General features: G+C 41.9%; 1 protein-coding gene across 2 annotated transcripts; it reads right to left on the reverse strand.

The window, feature by feature from the left end:
• Window positions 1-5798: 5798 nt before the first annotated feature.
• Window positions 5799-8600, reverse strand: LOC115740890 (growth-regulating factor 8-like). 2 transcript variants are annotated; one of them, XM_048285837.1, is made up of 5 exons: window positions 8313-8600; window positions 7732-8228; window positions 7346-7522; window positions 6869-7175; window positions 5799-6626 (listed from the first exon to the last, which is right to left on the reverse strand). In XM_048285837.1, exons 2-5 carry the CDS (start codon window positions 8144-8146, stop codon window positions 6044-6046), a joined length of 1482 nt encoding a protein of 493 aa, XP_048141794.1. In that variant the 5' UTR covers window positions 8147-8228; window positions 8313-8600; the 3' UTR covers window positions 5799-6043. The 2 variants fall into 2 exon arrangements, with proteins under 2 accessions (XP_048141794.1, XP_030530392.2); XM_030674532.2 differs by having other exon boundaries at window positions 7732-8600.
• Window positions 8601-18249: the final 9649 nt, after the last annotated feature.

Here is an 18249-nt window from a genome sequence, read left to right on the forward strand (position 1 = left end):
TCTTTACGTGACCTCCCTTCTTACATAAGAAATAGAGACCATCCTTACCAGCATTACCGCTCTTTTTAAAGTTCGGTTTCTTTGAACCCAAGTTGTCGGATGCACCGGCAGATGAATGAGTTCCTTTGTGAGCACAATTTTTGTGCCTCTTACCCTTCTTAACACCGGAACTAGAAGCAGCGTACATAGCAACGTATGTTTTACTTTTCTTCAGCTTAGTTTCCTTTGACACTACGCTTGCAATTAAGTCATTGATTGTCCATAGTTGATCGGCGATATTATACTGTGTTTGGATAATACCAAATTCAGGTGGAAGAGAGTTGAGTGCAAGATGCACAATACAAGCATCGGGGATAAGAACATTAAGTGCCTTAAGCTTTGATTGCGGATCAACCATCCTTAGAACATAATCCCTAACACCAGCAAAACCATCATACTTCAAACTAAATGACCCCGACATATGTGTCCCAACTTCGGTATTAGGAAAGTCACGATTTCTAGCCACTAAGGTCTCCATCATCTGCCTAGTAGTGATGCCAGCAGCAAAATCACTTCTAAGATGTTCTTGTATGGATTGCTTCATTGACAATAAGCAAATCCTGTTGCTCTTTTCCCAAGCAAAGAACCGTGCTTTCTGGGCATCTATACTAGCATTAGTGAGAGCTATCGGTCTATCCTTATTAAGAACAATGTGAACATCCGCTAGTTCCATACCAAATAGAAAATCCTCTCTCCACTTTTTAAAATTAGAACCAGTAAGAATCTCAATAGCTATGGAGTTGCCGTTCACGGAAAAGGTGACTGAAAAAATCAATATTTATAATTAGCATAATGTGAAAATTTATCTTGAGAGTTATATACATCATCATATAATCATCTTTGGGCGGAAGATATGATATGCGGTTGTATACTCTACGCATTACAACGGCTATGAGAATTTATTTTAATCTTCGTTAATCACCACCTTTGGGTGTATGAAAGCACTAAGACCAATCAATTCCCAACCATATGTTGTGCATGCAACCCTCTATGTAGCAATACGCAATTACCTCCTTTGGGAGTATAACTACGCATTAAAGCGGGAGACATCCTAATACTTTATAAACCGTTATTTATTAAATCCAACCAAGTGTGTCACTTTGGCGGTCATAACCCAATTGGATTTTTTTGAAATTGGGATACAAACTTTGTATTTCACATTTACCGTATGCATGTAATTTCAGAAACTAAGGACAATTATCCATAAAATTACATGCCGCTCTAATTCACTCAACAATACATGTTAAACCATATACATGTAATTGATAAATTATGCTCCACATATCTGTATGCGGTACTTACATGTGAGATTGCAACCGTATTTCACAAAAGCTTATAGAAATACATAGAAATAAGCCAAAAATACCCCCAAACAATACACGTACTTAGAGTTCCATAGGTATTTTCCATCCATAAATGCATCAAACGTGTAAAATAAATATATCATCTTGTAGAGCATGAGCATATGAGCACATCGGTACTTGGAACACCTCAATCGGACATTTCACGCTCCCTCACGGGCCACCTGAAGCTTTGGCATGTGAAGCCCATGTGCCGACAGGTGCGGGGCACGTGTTCTGCTTCTCAATCGGTTCTAAAACCAGTCAAACTGGTTTATCCGGCCTAACCGCTTACCTAATCGAACCGGCGAACCCGGTCGAGCTTAACTCGGTCTGACCGGTCAACGACCGGTTCGACCGAGAAGTTCGAGTCAACAATCAACCGGAGCGGGTCGGGTCACGAATTAGGTCGGGTCCCGAGTCAGGTCGGATCTGCACCTGGCCAGGATGACATCGGCCCTACACGTGCCGAGCACGTACGGGGCCCGGGTCGCCGCGTGGCTCCCTCAATTGGCACATGGCCACCACATGCCCGATGGGCAGCAGTACGTGGCCGTGCGTGGAGGCGTATCCATCGTCCTCTAGCGGCGAAAATTATATGGTTTTGCTCGTCTCATCGTGTAGGTTCCGAATATATAATTTTGTTTCAATTTTGACGAAAATAAAATTTCAAAAAAATACTAGAACGTGATTCGAGATTTAGAACGTGTTGGCTCTGATACCACATGTTAGCCGCGATTAATATCCTTATGCAGCGACCCAAGATAATCACGTTTAGATACACAAATCATAGATTCATAAAGTTGAAAAATTGACGCACCTTATTTTGGATCCATCGTTCTTGATGCGGAATTTGCGACGATCCGTTGCTCAAGAGCTTCTCCTCTATGAATCCCCTTTATCACCGGCTTCAATGAGGCGTCCCCTCACGTATCGCTCCCGACGACCCTTTATGTGAGCTTATGTGGACATTAGGGTTTAGAGGAAGGACTTGAGCTCTATTTATAGAGATTGAAACCTTATCCCCTCATTATAGATAAGGCTTATCTCATTCCATACTATCCAGTCCCATATCCAATTAGAATTAGGAAATCTTTTATCTATATTTATTAGACCAATTAATATTTACAATAACAATTAATAAAGCCCACATTGAATATTAAAAAATATATTCTAACAGATTTTGCCCGGTAAACACAGAGGTGGCGATCTATGTGGGAAAAATGCATTAGCATAGTGATGAACTTAAGAAAGGATTATATTAGGTGAGTTTTTGAAATTTCTGAAATTAGATCGAACAGAAAAATAAAAAATAAAAAATTGGAACTTTGAGAAAAGGTATCGGTGGATTCTAAAACCACATGGACAATATTTATTGTAGACACAAATAAAGTATAGTACTGAAAGTATTTCGAGAAGTGCAACTTCCAATGCTTCGGTCAGTATATGACCTCCCACCTACAATTCCAACCTTAGATTGTGTTTTCCCTTCTTTGAAGAAATCGGCATGCGAATCAGAAGATTACTTTGCACCTTCTCGCTACGGCAATTAGCATACCTAGCAAATTGCTTTTGACCTCAAACAGACCTACTAAGCCCTCGACTACATCCGATTGGCACTCGGATTCAAATGTGCCGAAATTCCAAATGCTACCAAGGGGACCGCTTGAGAGAGATTGCACCCTACCATGATTAAAGAATGGGCCATACAGATTGACTTTTGCTCCTAACTGTTGGGGTTTATCCCCTATCAACTGTTAAAGGGGCTAGGTATAAATGTGAGAGAAAATCTCACCATTTAAGCTAACTTTAAGAGTCAAAGGGGGCTCAAGATTACCTAATATTGGTAACAGAATCAGAATACCAACAAATTTAGACCCAACAGTCACTCGAAGCGAGCTGTTGATGCTCCGACCTAAGCTCGATGTGTAAGGATAAGATTGTTGGAGTTTATTCCACATCGTTTGTGGAAGAGATTATTGGGGGTTTATCCCACATCAATCATGGAAGAAGCTGTGATTATTTTATAGGTTTGATGGAAAGCTTTTCACTTTGAGCTAGCTTTTAGGGTAAAAGAGATACATGACTATCCAATGCTAACTAAGCTAAACAATGTGACGCTTTCATTCTTCTAGGCCGACAGGCATGTGATGAAATGTGCTGATTCCTAAACATGGGTATGCAGAAAGATTCTACCCCACGATTAACTTAGCACCTTTTCTTCGGTGGGTCTGATGATTAACTTAGAGCCCCCACTTAGTTTAAATTTAAATTTGACAGCATTAGGGGCCATTGCTGCAGTGCCACTAAAAGGCAATGGCCACACCAAATTTTCCCCTTGTCTTTTTATCTTTCCAGTCACCTAACCCAACTTAACTAAGTTTCTCACTATGTTACTTGCTTTTGTATGACATAAAGTTTTCTCGACGGACTTTGGCTCTAAAGCTATTTAGATAGATATAAGTATTATCTGACAAATTTTTTTGAAGAGTTTTGGAAAATGCGATTGCATTTTCAAAGACATCTAAATGTCTTTAATTACGACACATTTAGAATTGCATTGGGTTTTGAGCATCTCTGAAATGCTAATATATATGTTTCTTTCGACTTTGCCACTGTTAAACTTTCATAATTTCGGAAATTTACTCACTTCGCGCGACGTCATTGGCGAATGGCTCAAGTTGCCAACAAGGTCAAGTCCGGATACTGATAAGCCGGATCTCGGCTCGGGCACGCTAAGCCCTTCACCGATTTTGAGGTTTTCAAAAAAATAGCAAAAATCATTTACAAAGTGTGATTTTTTCAAACCCATTTAAACTAGAATTGCTTCTTGATGCACTTTTAAATTACAATTTACCATACACTACTTGCATTTAAAAAAAAAAACCCCCCCTTTAACCTAAGGTTCCGTTTGTTTCGGGAAAAATGAATGATTTGAAAAATATTTTTCTAAAAACGATCGCTTTTGCTTAAAATAATTAATCAATGAAAAAAGATTACATCATCGACGACAACATATGTCCAAAAATTGTGCTGACGGTGAAATATTTTTCGTTTATTTATTTTTTATACTGAATACAAGCGTCACGACTATCATTTTCAGGGAAATATCTTCCAAAACATTCTTTTTTGCGAAACAAATGGAGTTTAAAGTCCTTTGCATTCCTTCAAAGGTTTTTCCTAAAAATCGAATCGAACGCGCCCTTACTGTTCTCGTTGATAGGGCATGATCATCGTATGGAATTGTGCTTCAGTTCATCGGCACAGCAGCAATGCCCCCAAAAAAGTCCAATTGTCAGAGACATCTGTTTAAGATCTAAGCGCAGGTGAATGGATTCACACGGGAGTCCTCCTAATCTAACCAAATATAGGATGAATTGCTTAAGACGCATCGACACAGCTGCGCTCACTGTCAATTCAAGTCCTTCTGATTTTTGTTGATTCACTGTACTCGTTTGACTTCCTTACCACTAGGAATTGAAGGTTCTAGGAATTTGGTTTTGCATGTGTTCCTACATTTTGACCATTTCATTCATAGACTAATATAAGAACGAATTCACAACGCCTGACATGCTGCCACAAGGACGCCTCATCAAACGAAAGATACAGCATGTTTTAACCCCCGCCAACAGAATGATTCTACGGCTAAATTACTTGGTCAATCTGTCTGAAACTTCACTTCGGATCAGAACCATTCGGTTGAGTGTGCTGGGCCCAATCAGGCCAATTTCAGGACTAGAGCAACCCTTTCCAAGCCCACCCGTAAAACGAATTATCAATTCGGCTCGGGCAGGCCAGGTCGGCCCTACAAGAAAGCAAACGTGGCGGACCGGATCGGACCTGCCACAGCCGAAGGTCCATGACCAGGTGCAGTTCCAAAATCTCCACGAGAGGTCACGGATCTGTGTTAGGTCTCCAGATGCAGACAGTCCTTTTAGTAACTACAAGCTGACGGCCAACCAATATCTTTTTTGCATATTGAATCATCCTATGATTCAGTCGAATCCAGCATGTTGGCCTGAAAAACATACTCAGCCCGGGTTCATCATCAGAGCCTGATGAACCTTTTTCAGTGTCGGACGACATTACTCCTCGATGTCAATGAAAGTCAACCAACTCTGGTACGATTTCGACTCCACTACTCGACTTTATCCCAATCAAACTTTACTCCAAGAAGGTCCACAATAGAAGGTACGAATTTGTGTGCAACAGCAAAAATATCTTCACGATTGGTATGTTTGGGGAATGGTGCTCTGCTTCTGCTAATCAAGATTTTGTCTTTTGTTTGGGCAAATTGGCAGAGCACCATTCCCCAAACATACCAAGCTTTTTTTTTTATTATCGAATATGGAACCGATTCGTGATTAGCAGAAGCAAGAGCATCATGATTTCGCAGTAAGTACATGTACATCAATCAACTGAAGAAGGAACCACAATGACAATGGACACATGAAAATCAGTCCAACAAATACAAAAGCACCTGGCAGCAAAGATTACTTCTCTCCTAAGGTACCAAAACATATCAAACAAGTTGGATCAGACCATATAAACGAATCAAAAACATTTCTTTTTTGTTGCTCTCACTGTTCAATTGTATCGTCAACTCGAAAGTAAACCAATCCAATTTTACCTGACCTTCATTGGCAAAAGGATGAAACTATCTTTCAGCTTATGAGATTTAGCTCATGCCCTTCATCTTTACTGGAGGAGTTCCTACTGCTAGTAGGGGTGACACCAGATGCCTCGCATGCCCCTGCCGTTCTCGTGGAGCTTGCGTTTGCAGTCCCCAGGCAAAGAGCTTCAGCCAACGGCCCGCCCGGCGTTGTCGAACCCATCCATGACCCGCCGGGGCTCATCATCCAGTGCGGTGGCCTCAGATCCCCCGACTTCTCGCGCTCTCCGCCCATCAACCCCACGCCCATGTCCGTATTCTCGCTGTCTTCCTCTCCAATTCCGCACATCGTCAAACTGAGGGAGGAAATGGGCATCTTCTTGCTTGCAGAAACAGAGGCTGCCCTGTTTGAGCTGTCCTCTCTGTGTGGGGTTGACCATGCATCAATGAAATGCCTGGTCTCATGCAGTTCATGGGTGCTTCCATAATGAGAGTACGAGCTCAGGGGCATATGTGGCTGCTTTAAATGAAACGGGTCGATCCTGTTGCAGGTGGCATGCATAGGTTGCTGTTGGTGGTGGTGATAGTCTTCCTGGTTGGAGATGGTCTCGCCCTTCATGAACCACTCCAAGCCCCTTCACGAGCGTGTCAATACCAACCAAAACAAAAACAACTGTAAAAGAAACTTGCAGAAATTTATGCACAAAACAACAAAAGGAAGACAGAGAAAGATGTGCACAACATTCATTGCCCACTGGATAAGCACGAGGGATGCAATAAATTTCGAATTGATTAAAAAAATGGGGCTTAGGGTTTGTGTTGGAGGGACTTTTCTTCTTCTTTTTTCCATTTTAAAGAAATTCTTCTTTTTGCTCACCTGGGTTGGTCATAAGCTGAGGCCACCGTGGTGGGGAAAACTGAAGGTGGGTTTGGTGTCTGGTTGAGGAATTGAGGGCTCTGGCACGAGTCGAGGGATGGAGAGTTTGTGGTGGTGACATTGCTCTTCTTGGTGTTGCTGGTGGCGTTTGTGTAATCAGCTTGTAATTCCACAGGCTTTCTTGAACGGGGACGGTTCTTGTGGGAGTGACGCTCACAGTACTTCTGGTGAGGAGCCACATCTCTCGAGCACCTCCATTTCTTCCCATCTGTTCTTCTGCACCTCCACGGCTCCGGATCAGAACCCCCTAAGGAAATCCAGAAAAAAGAAACCATCTTTTTAGCGATTTTAAAGGGGAAAGAGATGAACTTTGACTTAAAGTTTGAGCTGCTAAAGCGAAAGACCTAATATAAAGAAGGATGGAAATGAGGCCAACAAGGGGGAAAAAAAAAGTTGAAGAGGACAAGGGAATGTTACTGTTGGATTGGGAAGGAAGAACAGTGGGGAGGGATTTGGTGATGGGCAAGAGGAGTTCAGGAGGCACAGGCGCAGAGGTCATCATCATGTGATTGAGGATCATGCTCTGTCTCTCCATCTCTTGCCACTGTGCTGCTGTAAATGGCGCTCTCGCATTTGCAGATGCTGCCATTCTTCCTGCAACCGAACGACCCCAATTATTTCAAAGCAAAAATCAACAAAAAGCTACGGAAAACTCATGCCTCCCTAGTCTATTGTCCAGTCATATCCTCAGTTCCTAAATAAATAAAAAAAGAAAGAAACCATTATTTTTCTTTTATGATAATAAAGAAAAAGAACACTGAGAAGTTCAGATTAGGAGGAGAGAAAAAAGGAAGCAACTTTACCTGAGAAGCTAAAGACAGGAGCAGAAGCAGCAGCAGAAGAAGAATCAGAGGCAGGGCCAGAAGCAAGCAGTGCGGCTGCTGCTGCTGCTGCTTCTTCTTCATCAACACACGCTAAGTGGTGGTTGCTTGTGCCTGAGAAGATGGACCCACCAACACCGCCATAATAACAGTCTCCAGCAACAACTCCTCTACCGGAGGACGATGGCGACAGCATGTATTGCTGGGGATAAGGATGGTGATGGTGGTGACGATGAGGCATGGCCATGGACATCATCATCATCGGGGTCCTCTTTTTGCGAGAATTGTCGTCATCGTTCTCGGGTTGTTGCATCCTCAGACCCAGCCCGACATCGCATTCCTCCTCCGAACCGGAAACCACCGTCATCCCACTGTCGTTGCTGTTTCTTGTACCCATGATTGGGTTTTTCCTTCTTCTTTTTCCTCTCCGGGTCTCAACAAAAAGTTGCCTTTCCCATCAACAAGGCCAAAACAAAAGACCCCCCCAAAATATTCACGACGCCTCCCAGCACCAGAAGAAGAACAAGGGGAGAGAGAGAGAGAGAGAGAGAGAGAGAGAGAGAGAGCAAAGGGTCGGAGCTGAAGCTATTTCAATTTCACCCCTCAACACAAGAAAAAACCAGGAACAGACACTTCGTTCGGCCACACTGAACGTCCGTCTCTCTCTCTCTCTCTCTCTCTAGAGCTCCCCTCAAGAGGTGGGGTTTAGCGGTGCCGCCATTTCGAGCCATGAGTTTTAGTTTGCTTCCTCCGCTTCCAACATTCGCACCCCTTTCGGAATACAGACAATCTCTCTCTCTCTCTCTCTCTCTGATACACGTACGCTTTTGCAAGAAACTTTTTGTTGCCGTCAAGTCTTGACACTGTTTACTGACCAAAAAGAAGAAAGCTTCACACTGTTACAAAACGCCACAATTTCACCTCCTCTTTCCAGTACGTAAGAACGGGCAATGGCATCAACAGCCCTGATTCTTTTTCATTTTTGCAGTATCGCCCCATAAATCCCTATCATATGTACGCTTTTTAAATGGCACAAATGATCCATACACTATCACTCAATATATAATATAATTCGTGAACTTTAAATTTATTTAATATAGTTTATAAATTTTAGCTCAATATGTAATGCCGTCCTTAGATAATTAATTTATTCAACGTGATCTTTGAACTTTGATACACGTTCAATTCGGTGAATGTGATCCTTTGATGTGAATTAATCGAATGACGGTACCAAACAAATTCTAATAGTCTGAGGACTAATTGATCATATACCAAAAGTGTAGGGACCATATTGAGCAAACGAAGAGTTCGAGGACGACATTACATAGTGAGTTAAAATTCATGGATCACGTTGAGTAAATTAAAAGTTTAGGGATTTGCATTGCACGTTGAGACAAAGTTCGGGTATCATTCATGTCATTATCCATTTTCCGGTATACCGATAGTTCCATTAAAAACGTGCTATACATGGTATCATGACTGATGAATAAATAAATAAAGTTGTTTAACGTCCGTGAAACGCACGTAGTCGTCATGTGACCACATAAAAAAAAATAAAAAAAATCACAGGAATGTTACAAGAAGAAAGTTGAAAAATAAATATCTCTTTGGATTTGTACGCAACTAATAGCCAGTGGTGAGCTGTTGCCAGCCACCATCGATGGTGGCCGAACTCTCGTGGATATCGAGCAATGGCGTCGATGGTGGCCAAACTCTCATGGATATCGAGCAACGGCGGCTGTTCGAATTGAACTTAGGGAAAAAAAAAAGCAATCCTTGGGCTAAATTGTAGTGATCCCAACATTTAATGATATTAAATAGGACTTGCTTGATGAAGCATTCGTTTTCAGTATTTTTCACATAGCTATGTAACTCGGTCTCATGTACCTTGCCCTGCTCTATTATTTTACATGGAAAATAAATTTTAGGATAAGCTTGTCCATGGATTAGAATTTGCTTTTCACAATTTGATTTCTTAAGCTTTTTTTTTTTTTCCTCTTTAGGCATGGCTTAGGCGTAATTCGTGTGACCGAGTTTCACGTGCCTAGTATTGAAGTATTGTCCTACATCGTTCTTACAAACTATTTTATATTGACGTGATCTCGTTCTACTTATAAGTACATCTAGAATTACACTATTAATTTACAAATCGGGAAAAACGAAAATCAGATCTGTCCTTCAATTAATATTCTCTTCACAAAAGTGCTGCTCGATTTGCTTTCTTTATGATGAGCCAGGCTCAATTGGCTGGTCGGTCCTACCTACGCGTAACAGCACATAGTATTTTTTTTTTTTAATCGTTCTCAGCGGTTTGTCTAGGAATAATCATGCGTAGCTATGCTTTTATATATTCCCTTAGCCAGATTTATCTAAAGCAAAATTTCGGGCGCATTTGACCCGAATAACGTCGCATGCGCTTTATGGCCTACATGTCCGGAATATATTGAACTCGTAATAACAACGCAATGCAACTTCAAATAGTGATAAATGTCGGATAACTCCGAAAAAAAATAAGCGCTAAATAACCCAATGAATTATTTGAATAATGTCATGGGTCACGGGTTTAAATAGCAGATCTATGACTTCTTCATATCAAAATAGGTGGTCGATGGCGAATTCGTATTTAATAATGAGCACACACTGAGTTCTCTAACTGTTGCTACGGTTTTGCCTTTTGGCGATCCGTGCTTAGGTTCGACGTTCCAACACCATAGCCGCAACACATGTGAAAGCGAAATCTTTCACAAAGCTCATTCGATCTCAAATAGAAATTATTCATGAAATTCTTCTAATCTCTTTCGAAACTAAATTGTGCACCAACGAAATTCAAGGGATGCTAAGGGCCTACATGGTAGCCATTATGGTTCTCTCGATTCTGTTTTCCGGAACAAAAAAGACGAGAATCTTGTTTGGTAATATAAATGATTCTAATTATGATTATGCTCTCAGAAACAATTTTGAAGCAAAAACAAGAACAAAAAAAAAGAGAGTTAATTCTAGGTATAAGAATCATTTTTAAGAATAACAAAAGAGAATAAAGTTCCACATCTCTCACTTTTCTTTTTCAATTCTCTCAATTTTTCCTCAACCTAAAACAGAACGAGGTCTCATTTTCAAAGAAAAATATATATAAGATAATAAAATATTACATAAAAAAATAAAAAAAAAATTGGACAAATTCTAAAAAATAAGAAAAATTTCAGGAAATTCATAAAAATAGAAGAAGCTTAGATTATGCTAGTTTGACATCATTTTCATAAATTTGGACCTAGATTCCCTAAATTTCATAGATTTTTTTCTTTAAATCATAAATACCTTTGCAATTAAACTCGAACCACATTTCTCTAAGCCCTTAAGGCTTCGTCGGGGTTTTATGAAGTGATTTGTCAATTTCATGATTCCTTGATTGCATACTTGATTTCATTGGTTGTGATCTGCCTAAGTTTATGTACTTTAGACTTTAGTCTAGTTTTAAAATTTTTTGAAAAAAGACAAAAATAACAATCGTGAATACTTAGCAAACTCTCGTTCTTAAGTTTTCGATGAATTAAGACCGAGGCTTGATTTCCTAGAACCAAAAACACACACAATGAAGGGCGGGGCAATGCATTTTCCTTGTAAAAACGAAGGTATTGCTCGTGTCGGTTGTTTGCTCGCTCAAAAGAGTTCAATGAAACCCCACAATAAATGACGAAAATGATTCATGATGATTATTGATATTTATTTTTACATTTCAATATGCAATATATTATATAAGATAATCAATATGAATTAATCTTCGATTAATTCGAAAATGTAGAATGAAATTTCACAAAGTACCTATGCAATTATTTGACTTAAATGATAAAAATTGGGAAGATCAATTGTTCCAAAGAGCAAAAATTTTGTGCGCTTATCAAACGCGTTTTTTGTTCTAGAAATATAAATTTTATGCGATTACCAAACGCGTTCTGATTCTCTAAAACTCATTTAGAAAATAGAATCGGAAAAAATCATTTTAATCAAAATCACTTTTTCGGATCGGAATGGTTGCCATACGGTCCCTAAACCTAGAAATCATTCGGGCGAAAAATCTACAAATCGACTCTTTACTCCTTTGAAAAAGTGATTATACATCGTATTGCTAACCAAAATAAATGAGAACAAGCATTTGGACTGGGAGTGAAAAGTCGAGAGTGCCCCTAATTGCACCTCCCAAAGTCCCAAAGCCACATCAAATTAATTAACACTAACTTCTGACGTCATCTCCAGATCAAAGCGTTGAATTTTTTTTTTCCCCACGCTCCTTTCACCTGGACGGGCGGGACGGCCGTTGACCGTCCGTGTCGTCTGGCCAGGCTAACGGACCTCCGTCAAGAGGCGTCGCTCTCCGTCCAGCCCGACCGTCAAGAGGGCAGAGACAGAGGGGCGCGCATTGGAAGTCGCAACACGGCCGGGGGGGCCCACCCTGGGGTTTCGTGCGTGGGAAGGGGGACCAATTTATCAATTTATTTTATTTATTTATTTCAATTATTTGGTGGGATGTGATGCGCTAACTGAATATCGATGCCTTGGCGCTTCAAAATCACTTAAGATATTCCTATTTTCGTGAAATGGTCGATTCGAAATTTCGGGCCCCATTTGCCTTTTACGTTCGATTTTTATTTATTTATTATTATTTTTTTTTTGTTTTGCTGAATTGGTGTGTCGATTTAAGGGTCTGATGTCTAGTCCTTAGTAGCATCTTTTTTTGGGGGGTACGACGTGTTTTGGTAGCAACGTTTGCAAAGAAGTATCACGACAATGAATTGTCCAATTTGCATTTTACGATTTTGGTTATCCGAACAGTAACACGAGGTCCTGTCCGTCGTTGATGGAATGTCGGGTGCTCGCAATTCCAAATGGTAAATTTACCAAATAGTGCAATTTATCCATTGACCCTCAGGTTTTTTTGGTATCTGAAGGAGGTCGGCTCTCCAATCCTGGCCTTTCTTCGCCCGTCTCGTTCTCCCCGGCCACGCCCCCGGCCTTGGCCGTTGGGGTCGCTTCGGAGGCAGCCTTGGGGCGTATGAGTCCGCCTGGCTTTTTAGTGCCCTATGTGCGCGGCAACTCGTCTCTCCACTCATCTTCCTCTCCCTTGGCATGCATTCGTTCCTTGTGGCGGCGAGGGCACAAGTCGGGATGATGCGGTCGGGGTCGAAGAGGAGGGAGAATTTTGTGGGAGAGGCCGATTACCTAGGTTCAAGGGGCTTTAGTATTGATCCTTTTGGCAACATGGCCGGCCTAGGAAAATGTCATTTCTGTGAGCCTCGTTGTGGACTCGTCATGTCTTTAAAATGGCTGCAGCGGAAACATGTAATGGGAAGAAAAGGAAGGATTGCCCCCATCGCAAGGCCTTTGATGAAGTCTTATGTTGCGTAAGTTGATTTTAAAAAAAAAGAACAATTTCTCTTGGCATTAAGCTTTCATTGATTTGCCGAAGGAGGATCGATCCTTAAGATCTTCGTGTGTCATCATGCTATTAAGAACATATTTAGTTCTCCCGAGATGTTCTTACATGAGAAAATATTATAAGTCGGGTAGAATCAAGTTTATCTCAACTGCTGATCCCAGCTTTTTCACGGCGCAGGAAAGGTAAATCAAATTCCGGCATTTGAAGCGATGGTATCCGGCGTCAAGGAAACATGGAGTAGATCCTAATGCATATGTGTGATATATCATGTATCACCTAATGGAGAGAGATTGGTCATTGGCCGATGCATTTGACTTTCTCTTCGAGTTTGTCCCTATGAAAAACCAAAAAGGATTTGGTCCGTTCCGTCTGGCTCATGTGGAACACAATTGTAGCAATGATTATAGGCACCATGCTTTTGCTTTGGTCACTTGTCAGAGACTCTCTCGTCCTTTTTGAACTTTGCTTTTTCTCTCTCAGAACGGTACGCTCAGGACCACCACCATCCTTACCCTTGCGACGCGGAATTGGAGTCTTTTAACCTTCCCCATTTGCACTGGAAAACCGAAGCTCGGAAACTGTTCATTATCCGATCGATGATTGTGCTCAACCCGACTGTTCTCGGCAGGACCCGACAGGCCCGGCTCAACTTTTTTGTTGTTGTTGTTGTTGTTAGCCAATCCGTAGCCCCAAAACCCGGTAAATAGATTCGGTCCAGATCGATCGAGGCCATTTTAGGCCTGCAGCATTCTGAAAATCAGCTCCCTAAATTGAAGTCCTTTTGGATATATTGCGCAATGTATTCGCAATAAGTTATATAAGATACAGTCGATCTGAAAATGTGTGACGTCACGTATTATTGAATGCTCAAATTATTGAGAACTTTATTATAGAAATTCCGCCTATTCTAAGTAAAGGGCTTATAGTTCAATGTGCACAACGTGGCGCGGCTAATCATTTACACCTAGGAACGAATTATTTTCCTTGAAATTCAGCTCAAGGATTGCGCTCACATTAAATCCACAACCATTGATACACGGCCGAATAGATGTGTGACATAACCAAGGTTCAAAGGAGGACAATATCACATGGAATTGACTAGGATTGGGCGGCAATTATGGATACCATGCGCAAAAATAAGGAGAAGTGGTAGTGCCGTGCATGGGAATAGGTGGCGATGGAACGTGAGATGGAAGTAACACTTGGCATATTGCTTCCTCAATCCACCAAGAATGTGATCATTAGATTTATGGGGAATGAAAGCATCATCACGAGGGACTCTCCTTCGTGCAATCCGCCCCTAAGAAGATAGAAAAGGGGCTTTCACATTCTTTTGAAACTCATGGGACGACATTCTCTTTCTCGCGGGTTTCAGCGCAGGTCGATAAAAAAATGGCTCGTTTAGGGTTCGTCTGGAGGACCAATTGAGCTTCTTTTTTTCCTATGCAACTGTAAGATCACTGGAAACATGGATCTAAGGGCTGATTATCTAGAGAGTTGATAGATTTTCGTGGATTTGGGCAAAACGGAAGTTGGACGGGAGACCCACAATTCGTCCGGCGTGATTCAAGCTTCGTTTTTCTTCGTACATGATCCCAGGCAAGTGGACTTCTATCCCTATCTACTATGTTGCTCATTTATCGTTCATTTGGGCGTAAATTGTCGATGTTTAAAATTGGGGTATTTGCAACCGAAGATCGTGTTGCGTGAGCTAGGAAACGGGGATGAAATGACAAACCACTGCTTGTATTGTCAACTATGGATTATGGGTATGAGGAATATGTAGTTTGATTGTGTGAATTTCTATGGATTAAGCTTGAATTGAGTCAGACCGACCCAAAGGAGGGTTCGGCCGTGCGTGTGATTAGAATGAGGGATTTTGTAGCCATGAGTTTTGGACCTAGTCCTTGGTCTTGCGCAAAGTGGATGGTATTGGATTGTTGTTGGTTTGCAACGGATTGAAGTGGGACTATGTAAAAAGAGGAGTTTCGGCCATATGTTTTGGGGAATTTGTCGAAGTAACTCTCGTGTAGACTATGGTTGTGTGTGAGCTAGGCTAATTTCGGACTGAGTTGGGGGGACACGGGCGGTGATTGACGGGGGAATTACAAAGAATACTCTAGGGGGTAGTGGTCGTGTAGCGTAGAACTTGGAATTGAAGTGCTGGTGATATTCTATCTAAATGAAAGATCGATCTAGAGTGGGTTTGGATTGGAATCGAAGAGGATTGAAGAAGCTTGGAGGTGAATTTTTTAGAAGAGTGGTGTGTTAGGTTACGTTGGGGTTGATGTCTTGTATTCATTTATCCAAAAGATTATGAGGCGGTTACAAAAGGCCTCCTGCGATCGGACAGCACGGGGGTCCCTCTCCCCAATGAGCGGGCGGGGGTCCGGGGGGGCCGCCCCGGCGGGAATCGTGGGGGCGGCGCCCCTGAGCCGCCAGATGCGTTTTATGTTCGGTTATAGAAGGATTTCTATGGGAAAATTAAATATTTTAGGCTATATGGGCAATTTTGTAATTTGTGCCATGTAGGGTTTCGCTATATATATTTAGGGCGAAACAAGTCTCAATGATATAGAGAGGGTGTGAGAAAGAGCGGCCGTACACTTTTCTACGTTATTAGTGAAACAGATCTCATCTCCCCGTGGACGTAGGTAGGCGGAACATCTCCATTGCCGAACCACGTAAATTCTTATGTTGTGCGAATTTCCATTACTTTCTTGTATCGTTGATAGGATCGAATTCGGATATTCGACAATTGGTATCAGAGCCAGGTTCGGCAAGCTATCAAGATGGCGGGAAAGGGTTCGAGTGTCAAGTACGACATCGAGAAGTTTAATGGAAAGAACAACTTCACTCTCTGGCGACGAAGAATGATGGGTCTTCTGATTCGGCGGGGGCTGTCGAAAGTGTTCTTGGGGAAAAGGAAGAAACCAGAAACGAGTGATGAAGATTGGGCAGAGATGGAGGAAAGGGCGGTAAGCGCCATTCGATTGAACCTATCTGATGAGGTTCCACGGTATATGATGGATCTCAATTCGGCTCCGCAGGTGTGGGCGAAACTTGAGAGCATCTATATGACCAAGTCCCTAACGAACAAACTTTTCTTGAAAAAACAGCTATACTCTCTAGAGATAGAGGAAGGCTCGGATCTGTTAGAACACATCAACACGTTCAATCAGATTACGAGTAAACTTGCAAGTGCGGAGGTTTCAATGGAAGATGAAGATAAAGCCCTATTACTACTATCGTCGCTACCGGCATCTTATGATCATCCGGTGACGACACTCTTGTATGGAAAAGAGACGCTTGAGACAGATGAGGTCACTGCTGCCCTATTATCTAATGATACGAGAAAGAGGGTTAACAGTGCTACGGCACAGGGTGAGGGTCTCATCGGAACGGTCAAGGAGCGGGAACGGGGGAGAACAATCCAGTGGGGATCCGGGAATAAGGGTCGATCGAAATCAAGAGGGGGTAAAACGAAATTCACTTGTTATTATTGCAAAAAGGAAGGCCATCGAAAAGAAATCGTTTATAAGAGAAAGGAAGACTTGAAGAAGCACGAGAAAACTTCTGATCAAGCAAGTGTGGGTGATAGCTCGGACGGTGATGATGGAGATGTTCTCTCTATATCATCGGGTAAGAATTAGTTCGCTGATTCATGGATTTTAGACTCCGGATGGTCTTATCACATGTGCCCAAATAGGGATTGGTTTGATTCATACCGTTCATATAGTGGCGGATCTGTTCTAATAGGGAATGATGCGGTTTGCAAAACCATTGGAATAGGGACTATTAACATCGGAATGTTTGATGGTATAGTCAGAACTTTGGTGGATGTAAGACACGTTCTAGATCTAAAGAAAAATTTGATATCTTTGGGTGCGCTTGATGTGAATGGCTGCAAGTACACGGTAGTAGGTGGAGTTCTCAAAGTCATCAAGGGAGCTATGGTTGTCATGAAAGGAGAGTTATTTGGAAGTTTATACAGGCTCATAGGGAGTATAGTAACAGGTGGAGCATCCGTGACTACAAGTGCAGAGTCCGATCTGGATGACACTCATCCGTGGCATATGCGGTTAGGGCATATGGGTGAAAGGGGTATGATAGAGCTTCATAAAAGGAAGCTGTTAAAAGGTGTCAAAAGCTGCAAATTGAACTTCTGCAAATACTGCATTTTCGGGAAGCAGAGCGGGGTTAGTTTCTGAATCGCAAAGCATACGAGCAAGGATGTACTTGATTATGTACACAGCGATGTATGGGGTCCTGCACCGATCAAATCAAGAGGTGGAGCCGAATATTTTGTAACCTTCATTGACGATTACTCAAGGAAAGTACGGGTCTACTTCATGAAGCGGAAAAACGAAGTCTTCTCCAAATTCAAAGAGTGGAAGGTTGAAGTAGAAAGGCGGACGGGAAAGAAGCTAAAGTGCTTGAGAACGGACAACGGAGGGGAATACAGGTACACACCATTCCTAGAACTATGTAGAGTTGAAGGGATCACACGTCACTTCACAACATCGGATACACCACGGCAAAGAAACGGTGTAGGCCGAAAGGATGAACATGACACTTTTGGAAAGGGCTCGGAGTATGAGGGTGAACGCAGTGGTGAGTAAAATTTTACGGGCAGAAGCGGTTAATATGACATGCTATCTCGTTAATAGGTCTCCATCTACATCCATTGAATGCAGAGTTCCTGAGGAGGTATGGACGGGTAATCCGATTGACTATTACGGTTTAAGAGTATTTGGTTGTCCAGCCTATGTTCATGTACAAAGTGGATATCGTTCCAAGTTAGATTCAAAGTCTAAGCAGTGCATCTTTCTTGGCTATGAGAAAGGTGTGAAAGGATTCAAGCTATGGGATCCAAATGCACGGAAGACCGTGATTAGCGGGGACATTGTCTTTAATGAATTTGACATGATGAAGGCAAGTAACGGTTCACATGCGGATGGCAGAAGTGAAGAAGGATCTGCTGTGCGGGTGGAGTCGGGTGAACCGGAAATAGTGGAAGGAAGGGAATCATCCAGTAACTCACGAGAATCACGGGAGATGGTAGAAGA

This window comes from Rhodamnia argentea, chromosome 9 (assembly GCF_020921035.1).
Source record: "Rhodamnia argentea isolate NSW1041297 chromosome 9, ASM2092103v1, whole genome shotgun sequence".
Taxonomy (NCBI): Eukaryota; Viridiplantae; Streptophyta; class Magnoliopsida; order Myrtales; family Myrtaceae; genus Rhodamnia; species Rhodamnia argentea.